The 13,008-nt window shown below is 45.3% G+C and overlaps 1 protein-coding gene across 1 annotated transcript; it reads left to right on the top strand.

Annotated features, from left to right (window-relative positions):
* The first annotated feature begins 10,109 nt into the window (after positions 1 to 10,109).
* LOC122677223 (olfactory receptor 9I1-like) lies at positions 10,110 to 11,054 on the top strand. Its single transcript, XM_043877188.1, has one exon. The coding sequence runs from the start codon at positions 10,110 to 10,112 to the stop codon at positions 11,052 to 11,054; it is 945 nt and encodes a 314-aa protein (XP_043733123.1).
* The last annotated feature ends 1,954 nt before the right edge of the window (positions 11,055 to 13,008 follow it).

Here is a 13,008-nt window from a genome sequence, read left to right as displayed (position 1 = left end):
ATCCTTGCCTAGAGAATCCCATGGACAGAGGAGCCTGGTGACCTACAGTCTGTGGGGTCACAAACCGTCGGACACGACTGAGCGACTTTCAGTTGACACTTCATAGTTGATTTACAATGATTCAGGTACACAGCAAAATAATGCATTTATACGTATATGTAGATATATATTTTCAGATTCTTTTCCATTATAGGTTTCTACAAGATACTGTATATAGCTGTGATGTACAGTAGGTAATTGATCTGTTTTACATATAGCAGTGTGTGCTTGTTAATCCCAAATTCTCACTTTATCCCTCCCCCATTGCTGTCCTCCTTGGTAATCACAAGCTTGTTTTCTATGTCTGTGAGTCTGTTTCTACTTTGTAAATAAGTTAATTTGCATCATTTTTTTAGATTCCACATGTAAGTGATATCGTGATATTTGTCAAGAAAGGCTACTGATAATTGTTTATGTAGGTCCTTTTTGCCTGGAAATTTGCTGAGCTCTAATAGTTGCCAGTTCATTACTTTGGACTTTCAAGAAAAATAGAAGCTTCAGGCATGCTTTAAAAAAAGGTATATGGAATCTCTTATGCTCACATGTGATGGAGAGAATGTAAATCACAGACACTGTTGGCACTTGGCATGGTATCCTGAGCCTTCTCCACGCAGTGGTCAGATGAGGCCACATGCGAGTTCATACTGCAGCTCATCTCACTATGTCCTAGGAAGCGAAAAGTGAAACTGAAAGTCACTCCGTCGTGTCGACTCTTTGCGACGCCACGGACAATACAGTCCATGGAATTCTCCAGGCCGGAATACTGGAGTGGGTAGCCTTTCGCTTCTCCAGGGGATCTTCCCGACCCAGGGACTGAACCCAGGTCTCCCACACTGCAGGTGACTCTTCCCAGCTGAGCTACCAAGGAAGCCCCAGAACCACTGCCCATTCCACAGAGGGGCTCTAGTGTGGGTCACCATTCTGCACTCCTAGCCAGCTCCAGGCTTCGATCCCTGGGTCAGGAAGATCTCCTGGAGGAGGAAATAGCGGACCACTGCAGGATGCTTGCTGGGAAATCCCATGGACAGAGGAGCCTGGCGGGCCCCAGTCCACGGGGTCCCAAAGACTCAGACACGACTGAGCCGTCTCAGCACAGCACACGGCCCGCTCCAGAGTCAGTGAGGCAGCTCCACAGTGCGCGGGCTCCCGCCTGAAGCTGCTAAACCCTGAAGTCACCCCCACCCTCCGCCGCCATCAGCCAACACAGCCGGACAGAGGCGATCTCTTCCTCTGCGTCTTTGTGCGTCTGACGCCGACGCCACGACCGACGCAGCCCCGCCCACCGGCGAGGCTCCGCCCTCAAGGCGGGTTCCTTGCGGGTTCCTCCAGCCGGTAGCTTACGTTCCTGAGCCTCTGGAGGTCTCAGCTCGGATCCCTTATATCTCGGAGGAAATTCCTCAGCCTCCTGTGTAGATCACTGGCCCTACTCACCTCCACCTACCCAATATCCACAGGCTAAAAGCAAGTGTGTGCATTGGGAGATGTTTCCATTTGAACCCCAGGTCCCCTCATCCAAAATATCCTATTATGCTAAATAAGTTCCGCCTCTTTGGTACTTTCAACTTTTTATTATGAAGTAACGTGACCACAGATTTCTACAGATATTAATGATTGCTTCCTTAGAATAATTTTTTAGAAGCAGAACTCCGGGGAAAGGGGCATTTTCATTTTCCAGGGTCTTCAGATAGCCTTGAGATTTTAAACATTTTTCATGTGTTATTTAGACACTTTTATACATTTCTTGTAAATTTAGCATTCATTCTCTTTGCCTTTTTTTTTTCCAACGAGATGTTTGACGTTTCTAACTGAACCATAGAAACATTAAGGATAGCTCCTTTTATTTGATTATTGTTTTTTTTTTTTTTTTTTTGGCCATACCACATGGCATTCGAGATCTTAGTACCCTGCTCAGGAATTGACCCCACACCCCGGGAAATGCAAACACAAATTCTTAACCACTGGACCAGGGAAGTCCCTCTCCTTTGACTTGTTTGAGAGATGTGAAGAGACTGATTAGATAAGACCCTGATGCTGGGAAAGATTGAAGGCAAAAGGAGAAGAGACCCGCAGAGGATGAGATGGTTGGATGGCATCACCAGCTCAATGGACATGAGTTTGAGCAAACTCCGGGAGACGGTGAAGGACAGGGAAGTGTGGCGTGCTGCTGTCCATGGGGTTGCAAAGAGTCAGACATGGCTTAGTGAATGAATAGCAGCAACAATTTATTGAGTACCTAGTATATGCCAGCAACTGAGCGCTAAAGATGTGGTAATGAACAAAACAGATGAAATTCCTGCCCTCAGGGAGTTTACGTTCTAATGGGCAGAGACCAAAAAAAATAATAATAATAATAAATAGTGTCATAAAGACATAGAGCACGGTGATGTGATAGCAACTGTCTGGTGTGGTAACAGAGAAAGACGACTCCTGGAAGTCAGAAAAGGTCTCTCTGAGGTGGCCTTTACACTGAGATCTGCATGAAAAGAAGACACAAGAGCATCTTCTTAAGTGAAAAACATGCCAGGTGGCCAGAACCACAAGTGCAAAGGCCCTGGGGCAGGAATGAGCTGGGCTTTCGAGGAGCAGTTAGGCAGGCAGGAGGCATGCTTCTCTAGTCAACTAGGGCTGGGAGAGCCTGGAGGTGGTCTGGCAGGTGGCCAGAGGCTCTGGTATTATTGCAAGATAATACCATGCAAGAGGTGGTCGTTAACTTTTGACCCCTGCCGAAGTGCCCTGCTCCCATCAAATGCAGTCTGAATAAGCCCTCCAGGCAGGAAGTGAGCTGGGAGAAAATCCCTGGGCACCCAAAGGCATTTCCTGGAACGGTTTTCTTCAGAATCTCCCTTCCTGGAGCAGCAAGGGGCCCCCTGTTCCTTCTTGTACTTGGCACTCACATCACTGGACATCAAAAATGAAATGTTTCGGTAGAAACCAACACCAGACTATAAAGCAATCATCCTCCAATTAAAAACAAATAGATTTTTAAAAAATGAAAAGCTTTAAATTCAAAGACTTAGAGAACAAACTTATGGTTACTGGGAGAAGCGTTGGGGGAAAGAATAGTTAGGGATTTGGGGATGGACACGTACATACTGCTATATTTAAAAGACATAACCAACAGGGACCCACTGTATATATAGCACAGGAACTCTGCTCAATGTTGTGTGGTAGCCTGGCTGCGAGGGGAGTTTGAAGAATGGATACATGGATATGTATGACTGGGTCCCTTTTCTGGGCACCTGAAACTATCAACACTGATGATCAGTGCAGTTGCTTAGTCGTGTCTGACTCTGTGCGACCCCATGGCTGCAGCACGCCAGGCTCCCTGTCCATCACCAACTCCCTCAGTTTACTCAAACTCATGTCCGTAGAATCAGCAATGGCATCCAACCGTCTCATCCTCTGTCATCTCCTTCTCCTCCCACCTTCAATCTTTCCCAGCATCAGGGTCTTATCAAATAATTCAGTTCTTTGCATCAGGTGGCCAAAGTATTGGAGTTTCAGCTTCAGCATCAATCCTTCTAATGGATATTCAGGACTGATTTTCCTTAGGATGGACTGGTTGGATCTCCTTGCAGTCCAAGGGATTCTCAAGAGTCTTCTCCAACACCACAGTTCAAAAGCATCAATTCTTCAGCGCTCAGCTTTCTTTATAGTCCAACCCTCATTCCATACATGACCACCACCGGAGAAACCATATCTTTGATGAGATGGACCTTTGTTGGAGAAGTAATGTCTCTGCTTTTTAATATGCTGTCTAGGTTGGTCATAACGTTTCTTCCAAGGGGCAAGCATCTTTTAATTTTATGGCTGCAGCCACCATCTGCAGTGATTTTGGAGCCCAAAAAAATAAAGTCTGCCACTGTTTCCAATGTTTCCCCATCTATTTGTCATGAAGTGATGGGACAGGATGCTATGATCTTAGTTTTCTGAATGTTGAGCTTTAAGCCAATTTTTTCACTCTCCTCTTTTACGTTCATCAAGAGGCTCTTTAGTTCTTCACTTTCTGCCCTAAAGATGGTGTCATCTGCATATCTGAGATTATTGATATTTCTCCTGGCAATCTTGATTCCAGCTTGTGATTCATCCATCCCGGCATTTCTCATGATGTACTGTGCATATAAATTAAATAAGCAGGGTGACAACATACAGACTTGACGTACTCCGACCAGTCTGTTGTTCCATGTCCAGTTCTAACTGCTGCTTCCTGACCTGCATACAGATTTCTCAGGAGGCAGGTCAGGTGGTCTGGTATCCCCAGAAATTTCAGAATTTTCCACAGTTTGCTGTGATCCACACAGTCAAAGGTTCTGACATAGTCAATAAAGCATAAATACATGATTTTCTGGAACTCTCTTGCTTTTTCAATGTTCCATGGATGCTGGCAATTTGATCTCTAGTTCCTCTGCCTTTTCTAAATCCAGCTTGAACATTTGGAAGTTCATGGTTCACGTACTGTTGGAGCCTGGGCTTGGAGAATTTTGAGCATCACTTTACTAGCATGTGAGATGAGTGCAATTGTGCAGAAGTTTGAACATTCTTTGGCATTGCCTTTCTTTGGGATTGGAATGAAAACTGACATTTTCTAGTCCTGTGACCACTGCTGAGTTTTCCAAATTTTCTGGCATATTGAGTGCAGCATTTTAACATCACCATCTTTTATGATTTGAAATAACTCAGCTGGAATTCCAACACCTCCACTAGCTTTATTCATAATGATACTTCCTAAGGTCCACTTGACTTCACATTCCAGGATGTCTGGCTCTGGGTGAGTGATCATACCATCATGGTTATCTGGGTCATGAAGATCTTTTTTGTATAGTTCTTCTGTGTATTCTTGCCACCTCTTCTTAATACCTTCTGCTTCTGTTAGGTCCACACCATTTCTGTCCTTTGCTTTGCATGAAATTTTCCCTTGGTATCACTTACACGTGACTTCTACAAAAGCCTCTCCTCTGTTCTCTTCCATTGGCCTGCGTCACTGTTTTTATGCCAGTACCACACTGTTCTGCTGTGAGTGTGGACTGCTGATCGCTCATGGGTGCAGCCTTCTCTGGGGTATTGCCCTCAGCCAGGGGATCCACTTCTCCCAGAAATGCCAAAGGGGGGTGGGCATCACTTCCACATCTCCTGGGGACACCCCTTGGTCAATGGATAGTTACTATGGCCTGCAGGCCAAAACCCCTGCTAGAGGCAGAACTGAGCCCATGGTATAGTTCATATTCTAGAGGTCCCTTGAGGACCAAGTCACAGCTTGATTCGAACTGAAATGATATCATTACATCCAGAGTTAATGAGGCAGCCCGCAGTAAATGGGCTTTACTGTGTACAGAGCTTTGACTGTGCAGAAACCACCCAGCCATCCCATTCCTATATTTTCTACTCCCTCAGTGAAACACTGGCCTCAAAATCCATGGCTCAAGTCTTTTTTTAAGGAACCCAACCTAAGGCACATCTCTTTCCAAAAGTCCAGACAAAAGCTCTATGGTTAATACTAATAATGGAATAACAATAATATTTGTGTAATACATCAAAGCACTTCAGATCATCCCAATATGTCACAAAGAGAAGAAAGCAATAATTACCCTATAATTTTGCAAGTTTCCAAGGGGATATTTGGGCTTCCCTGGTGGCTCAAATGGTAAGGAATCTACCTGCAATGCAGGAAGACTGGGGTTCTATCCCTGGGTCAGGAAGATCCCTTGGAGAAGGGAATGGTAACCCGTTCCAGTATTCCTGCCAGGAGAACTCTGTGGACAGAGGAGCCAGGCAGACTAGAGTCCATGGAGTCCCAAAGCATCAGACACAACTGAGCAATGTAGAGGGAGGGGGATGTTTGATGGAATACTATCATTACTGGCTTATTCGCCCTTTTTCTCTCTATTTTGTCCCAACAGCCTCTGTACCCTCTAGACCATTCCAGGAAGCATTCACAATTCAGCACACAGACGCTTTCATCGTTTCAGCAAGCTGTGTCCACTTCTTTTGTGACCCCATGGACTGTAGCCTGCCAGCTTCTTTTGTTCTTGGGATGAAGAATATTTAGCACACCTAGCCTCATTTCCTCCGGAATCATCCCTCCTAATAAAACTCGGAGCAGATGATGTGCCTAAGTTTCAGCTCCTGAGATGAAACTTGACGTCAGGTTTAAGACTTAAGGATGGATTGATGTAGGATGGACGCAGTGTATAAAACATCACCCAGAGTTTTCAGAGTTGGGTCCTGGTCCTGTCACCACCACTAACGGGACAGCTGGACACTGAGGGCCAGTGGTAAAGGGGAACCAGCCTCAGTCCTTAGAGGAACTGCAAATGAGCTTTGAGGCTAATGAGACTCAGGAGTTGCCACGGAATCCCACAGGATTTGTTTTCATTCTCTCTGAAGTGGGAGATGAGCTAACGAGCACCTTCAGAAGAGAGTTACCCCTGACAGTGCTGCCTCTCCCAGGGAGCCCTGGGGGCTATCCAGGCGCTGATTCACAAGTCAGGGACTGTTTTCACGCTCCCTGCATCCTTCTACAAAACCATCCCTAGACGTACTTTTAAAGAGTCTCTGGTTTTCTGAGTAAGAAGAAACCTAAAACCTGTCAGCTCTATACATCCATTTGCATAATCTAAGCTGCTTCTTCAAAATCCTTAAATGACTTTTGATTACTTTGATTCCAAAATTAAGATGCATCCAACCGGATTATTCCATCAGGTAAGCAGGATGTCATCGAGACCTTGATAACATTGAGAGGGTCCTGGCTCTGAAGGAAGGTCCACACAGACTAGGGAGGGTGAAACTGGGCAGAGATTCTGGCCACATCATCAGACCTTGTCACCTAGTGGGACCCCGGCCAGACTGGGATTTCAGCTCTTATTTGAAATACACAAACAAGACTGGCTCATTTTTTTTTTCTTGAAAACCTACAGCTGCAATCTTTTCAGGCTTATCTGTGTGTCAATAGGCAACATATAGAAAATGTAGATAGTTTTCTCAGACAGGGGTGGGGTACTATACTGCCTTGCTTAGACCAGAGAATCCACCACAAAGTACTGGATGTCCTGTAATTACGCTGTAGGTGGGATTAGTCCTATGTAACACAGCTTTGGCTTTGAAAGACGGCAGACCTGAGTTAGAATCTGGGGTTTTCAACTGACTAGTCCTGTGACTTTGCACAAGTTACTTAACTATTCAGAGTCTCAGTTCCTGCAGGACAAAACAATAATTTTATCACAGGTTCATCATGAGCATTGTATGAGATAATGTATGTAGAATGTTTAATATCCTGGCTGGTACTCTTAGGAAGGGCACACAAGAAGAGAATAACAAAATCAGAAAAAAATAAACAATTTATCGAGACAACATGGATAAATCGAAAAGATATACTGTATGTGGAAAAAGACACACAAAAAGATCATGTCTATAAACATTAAACTACACTAAAAATAAGTGTATTTTTTAAATATACACATATTTTTAAGTAAATATAAAAGCAATATCACTTCAGTTCAGTTGCTGAGTCGTGTCCGACTCTTTGAGACCCCATGAATCGCAGCACGCCAGGCCTCCCTGTCCATCACCAACTCCCGGAGTTTACTCAAACCCATGTCCATCGAGTTGGTGATGCTATCCAGCCATCTCATCCTCTGTCGTCCACTTCTCCTCCTGCCCCCAATCCCTCCCAGCATCAGGGTCTTTTCCAATGAGTCAGCTCTTCACATCAGGTGGCCAAAGTATTGGAGTTTCAGCAAAAGCGATATACATAGTGGTATATATGGTTGACATATACTAGAATGTATCCCTATAAGGAATTGGGAAACAATTGAGGATGGAGAGAAGAATAAAATAATATGAAGGATCTCACCCTGCTCAATAATGACGGTTTATCAGGAACATGGGGATATGATTAATTTTGGATGCAAGACTGCATAATATGATGTTTAAGTAAAGACACCCTGGAGAAGGAAGGGACAACCCACTCCAGAATTCCTGGCTGGGAAATCGCCTGGACAGAGGAGCCTGGTGGGCTGCAGTCCATGGGGTCACAGAAGAGTCAGACACGACTTAGCAACCTAACATGAACAACAAGCCGTGCATCACCTGAGATAGAGCTGCCTGGTTTATATGCTCAGTGACTCATAGCGAGAGCACACGTGTTAGAAAAATCCTTTCAGGAGCCTCAGTAGCCCACACATCCAGACACAAGTCGTGGGTTGTGAGAGCAGAGGACCTTTCATGATGGTGTCATCGAGCCCTGCCACTTTGCAGGACAGGAAGCAAAGTCCAAGGCGAGGAAATGACTCCGGAAGCTTATTCAGCCGGTTAGTGTCCGTCCTAGAGATGGCAGCTGCGGATCCTGACAATCCCAAGAGGGCCTCCCGAAGAACATCCTTCATCCCATAACAGGGCTGCTGGAGTGGGGAGCAGGGAACAGCTCAAGGAGGCTGTGTTTTCTGTGATAAGCCAGTGTCTGCCTCCCACGAGTGACCCTTGATCCCAGCTAGAGGAGATCTCCAGCCTTAGAACAACATGGTAAAAATTGAAGTGGAGAAAAGTCTTTCATTATAGTTTTTACTATAGAGACATAATGACATATAATAGTGTATAAGTTTGAGTTGTACAATGTTTTGGTTTGATAGTCATATATTACAATATAATTGCCACCGTATCATATCTTCCACCATGTCCCATAACTGTCCTGTCTTCCTTGTGGTCAGAACAGTCAGAAACTAGTGTTTAGCAACTTCGAAGTTTATAATACAATATTTCAACTAAAAGCACTCTGCTATGCCCTAGATCTTCAGAACCTATTTGCTAGTTTCTATCTTGGACCCAGAAACACATCTTTTAATACCATCTGACTAACGTTACTGACCACACATTGAAATAGGTAATAACTGGGTCATTTGTAGTGATGTGGATGAACCTAGAGTCTATCAGACAGAGTGAAGTAAGTCGAAAGACAAAACAAATATATTTAATGCATATAGATGTAGTTTAGAAAAAGGATACAGATGAACCTATTTCCAGAGCAGGAATAGAGATGCAAACATAGACAAGGGACGTGCGGACACAGGAGAGAAGGGGAGGGTGGGGTGAACAGAGGGGCAGAGACATACATGTGCCACATGTGTGAACTAGACGGCCAGCGGGAAGCAGCTACAGATACACGGCACAGGGCACTCAGCTCAGCGCTGGGAGATGACCTGGAGAGACGGAACTGGGTGGGGAGGCTCAAGAGGGATGCGATGTGTGTACACGCAGAGCTGACTCTCTTTGCTGTACAGAAGACACTAACACAACATTCTAAGGTAATTATAGTTCATTAGCAGAAGAAAGAAAGAAAGAAAGTAAGCTCCAAGGATAGAGTCTACAACACGGGGAGCACGGCCACTATTTTATAATAACTACATAGGAGCACAACATTCCAAATTGCGAGTCACTGTATTGTACACCTATAACTGATACATCAACTACACATCAATAAAATAAAGTTGCAAAGTAAAAAATAAAAATATGCATATGCAAAAATGAGGGAATAGTCCACCTAAAGATTTGCCATCTTCCAACCTCCGAAATGCTTTCCTGAGAAGAAGGGTTTAGAATTATTGTCTCTGGACGGGGTGAAACTAAGGCCAAAGTGTGGAAGTAAACAGAGAATTTAGAAACAAAAGGGAATTCACAGGTAGAACTGTCCACAGATAGAAGCTCACAGGGCAACCAGACAAACACATGGAGTGGTGTTCAGTAGAGGAGACTCCAGTGTCCAATGGGTGTTAGAGCAGATGCAGCCTAGATTATTTCCAAATCTCAGAGTCTATGTGTCTCTTATCTTCACAGAAACTTCCAAATATAGACCAGAGTTAATTTAAATTAGAAGCACCAGCTCATGGCTCAGCTCCCAAAAATGCAGGATGTCTGAGAAGAGTCAGCCAGGTACAAGATTTCTCAAACACAACCTCTGTACATTTGCCCACAAAGATAAACCTAACTGCAACCAGACAGAAAACATTTGTTCTTCAATTCTGGGAATTTTTATTTTCCATCTCATTCCCAACCTCAGATCTCCAGTCTATGTGGAATCCATGGGCAAGAATAATCTCACCATAGTAACTGAGTTCATCCTCATGGGCTTTCCTGACTATCCTGAGCTGGAGATCGCCCTCTTCATGGCATTTCTGAGTTTCTATCTAGTCACCCTCCTGGGGAACCTGGGCATGCTCATTCTGATCCAGGAGGATGCCCGACTCCACACCCCGATGTACTTCTTTCTGAGCCACCTCTCCCTGCTGGACACCTGCTACACCTCGGTCATCACCCCTCAGGTCCTGGCCACCCTGGCCACGGGCAGGACGGTCATCTCCTACGGCCAGTGTGCTGCCCAGTTCTTCTTCTTCACCGTCTGTGCAGGCACGGAGTGTTTCCTGCTGTCGGTGATGGCCCTCGATCGTTACGTGGCTGTCAGCAACCCTCTGCTCTACACCGTGGCCATGCCTCCCAGGATCTGCTGGGCGCTGGTGCTCGGAGCCTACGTCTGCGGGCTAACAGGGTCCATCCTGCGTACCTCGTGTACGTTCACCCTCTCCTTCTGTGACGACAATCAGATCAACTTCTTCTTCTGTGACCTCCCACCCCTGCTGAAGCTGGCCTGCAGTGACACAAAAGATGCAGAGATTGTCATTATCTTTTGTGGCAACTTTGTGATTTTGGTCAACGCCTTGGTCATCCTAATTTCCTACCTGCTTATCATCAAGGCCGTTTTGAAGGTCAGCTCTTCAGGGGGCAGGGCTAAGGCTTTCTCCACGTGTGCCTCCCACCTCACTGCTGTGGCTCTGTTCTTCGGGACCCTTGCCTTCATGTATCTGCGGAGTGCTTCAGGCACATCCCTAGAGGAAGACAAGGCGGTGTCTGTCTTCTACACTGTGGTCATCCCCATGCTGAACCCTCTGATCTACAGCCTGAGAAACACGGATGTGAAAGCAGCCTTCACAAAGGTCACTGGTAGGTTCCAGGTGTCGCAGAGCGTGTAGATCTGGCTGAAAGGCTCTCTCGGTCCATTTCCTTCCCCGTTTCAACCTATCCTAACAGGCACCAGCAATATATGCAGCCTGTATCCTCAGAGAGACAGTAGTCACACAGGCACAGAAGAAAAACTGAAAATCAGTGGCAACGTGGATGGACCTAGAGATTATCATCCTAAGTGAATTAAGTCAGAAAGACAAAGACAAATACCATATGATATCACCTATTCAGTTCAGTTCAGTCGCTCAGTCGTGTCTGACTCTTTGCAACCCCATGGTCTACAGCATGCCAGGCTTCCCTGTCCATCACCAACTCCCAGAACTTACTCAAACTCATGTCCATTGAGTCGGTGATGCCATCCAACCATCTCATCCTCCTTCGTCCACTTCTCCTCCCGCCTTCAATCTTTCCCAGCATCAGAGTCTTTCCCAATGAGTCAGCTCTTTGCATCAGGTAGCAAAAGTATTGGAGTTTCAGCTTCTGCATCAGTCCTTCCAATGAATATTCAGGACTGATTTCCTTTAGGATGGAGGTTGGATCTCCTTGCAGTCCAAGGGACTCTCAAGAGTCTTCTCCAACACCACAGTTCAAAAGCATCAGTTCTTTGGCGCTCAGCTTTCTTTATAGTCCGACTCTCACATCCATACATGACTACTGGAAAAACAATAGCCTTGACTAGATGGACCTTTGTTGACAGAGTAATGTTTCTGCTTTTAATACGCTCTCTAGGTTGGTCATAGCTTTTCTGCCAAGGAGCAAGCATATTAATTTCTTGGCTGCAGTTACCAGCTGCAGTGATTTTGGAGCCCAAAACTATAAAGTCTCTCAATGTTTCCATTATTTCCCCATCTGTTTGCCATGTAGTGATGGGACCGGATGCCATGATCTTAGTTTTCTGAATATTGAACTTTAAGCCAACTTTTTCACTCTCCTCTTTCACTTTCATCAAGAGGCTCTTTAGTTCTTCTTTGCTTTTTGCCATAAAGGTGGTGTCATCTGCATATCTGAGGTTATTGATATTTCTCCTGGCAATCTTGATTCCAGCCTGTGCTTCATCCAGCCCAGCATTTGCCATGATGTGCTCTGCATATCAGTTAAATAAGCAGGGTGACAATATACACCTATGGTGGAATCTGAAACGTGACACAGAAGAGCTTAGCTACCAAAGGGAAGCAGACTACAGATGTAGAGGACAGACTTGTGGCTGCCGAGGGGAAGGGAGGAGGAGATGAGCAGGGAGCTGGGGTTAGCAGATGTGTGCGTGCGTGTGTGCTTCCGACTCTTTGAGCCCCCATGGACTGTAGCCCACCAGGCTCCTCTGTCCATGAGTTTTCCAGGCAGGAATACTGGAGTGGACCGCCATTTCCTCCTCCAAGGGATCTTCCTGCCCCTTGATCGAACCCGGGTCTCTTGCATCTCCTGCACTGGCTGACGAATTCTGTTGAGCCACTGCAGACACCTGGGGGTAATACACGCAAGCTGTTATATATAGAAGGGGAACAACAAGGTCCTACTGTGCAGCCCAGGAAACCATATTCAGTATCCTGTGATGTCGTTTGTAATCCTTAGTGGAAAAGAGTATGAAAAAATAATATATTATGTATGTATATATATATGTATGTATAACTGAATCACTCTGCCAAGCAGTAGAAATTAACACGTTATAAAGCAACTATACTTCAATAAAAAAATTTTTTTTAATTTTAACTGTGTATATGATAACACTTATTTCCAGCAATTCAAATGTACTTTCTTCTCTTGCTCCCATCTCCATTCCTTAGAACCCAGGAGTCTCAAGCTGCTCACTGACATCATAACTCACAGGATCTCAGCGGCCCAGGGAGGCTTCAGTTAATCTTCCCCAGTCCGGCGTTCTTTGTGCCCAGACTTGGGCTTCCCGTCCTTTCCTTCTCAGTTTTGCTCCCATTGGTTCTGCCTTCTTCTCTGGGACAAGGATTGCTT

This window comes from Cervus elaphus, chromosome 1 (genome assembly GCF_910594005.1).
Source record: "Cervus elaphus chromosome 1, mCerEla1.1, whole genome shotgun sequence".
Taxonomy (NCBI): Eukaryota; Metazoa; Chordata; class Mammalia; order Artiodactyla; family Cervidae; genus Cervus; species Cervus elaphus.
The sequence above is the reverse complement of the archived record's forward strand: the minus strand, read 5'-3'. Positions and strand labels throughout refer to the sequence as shown.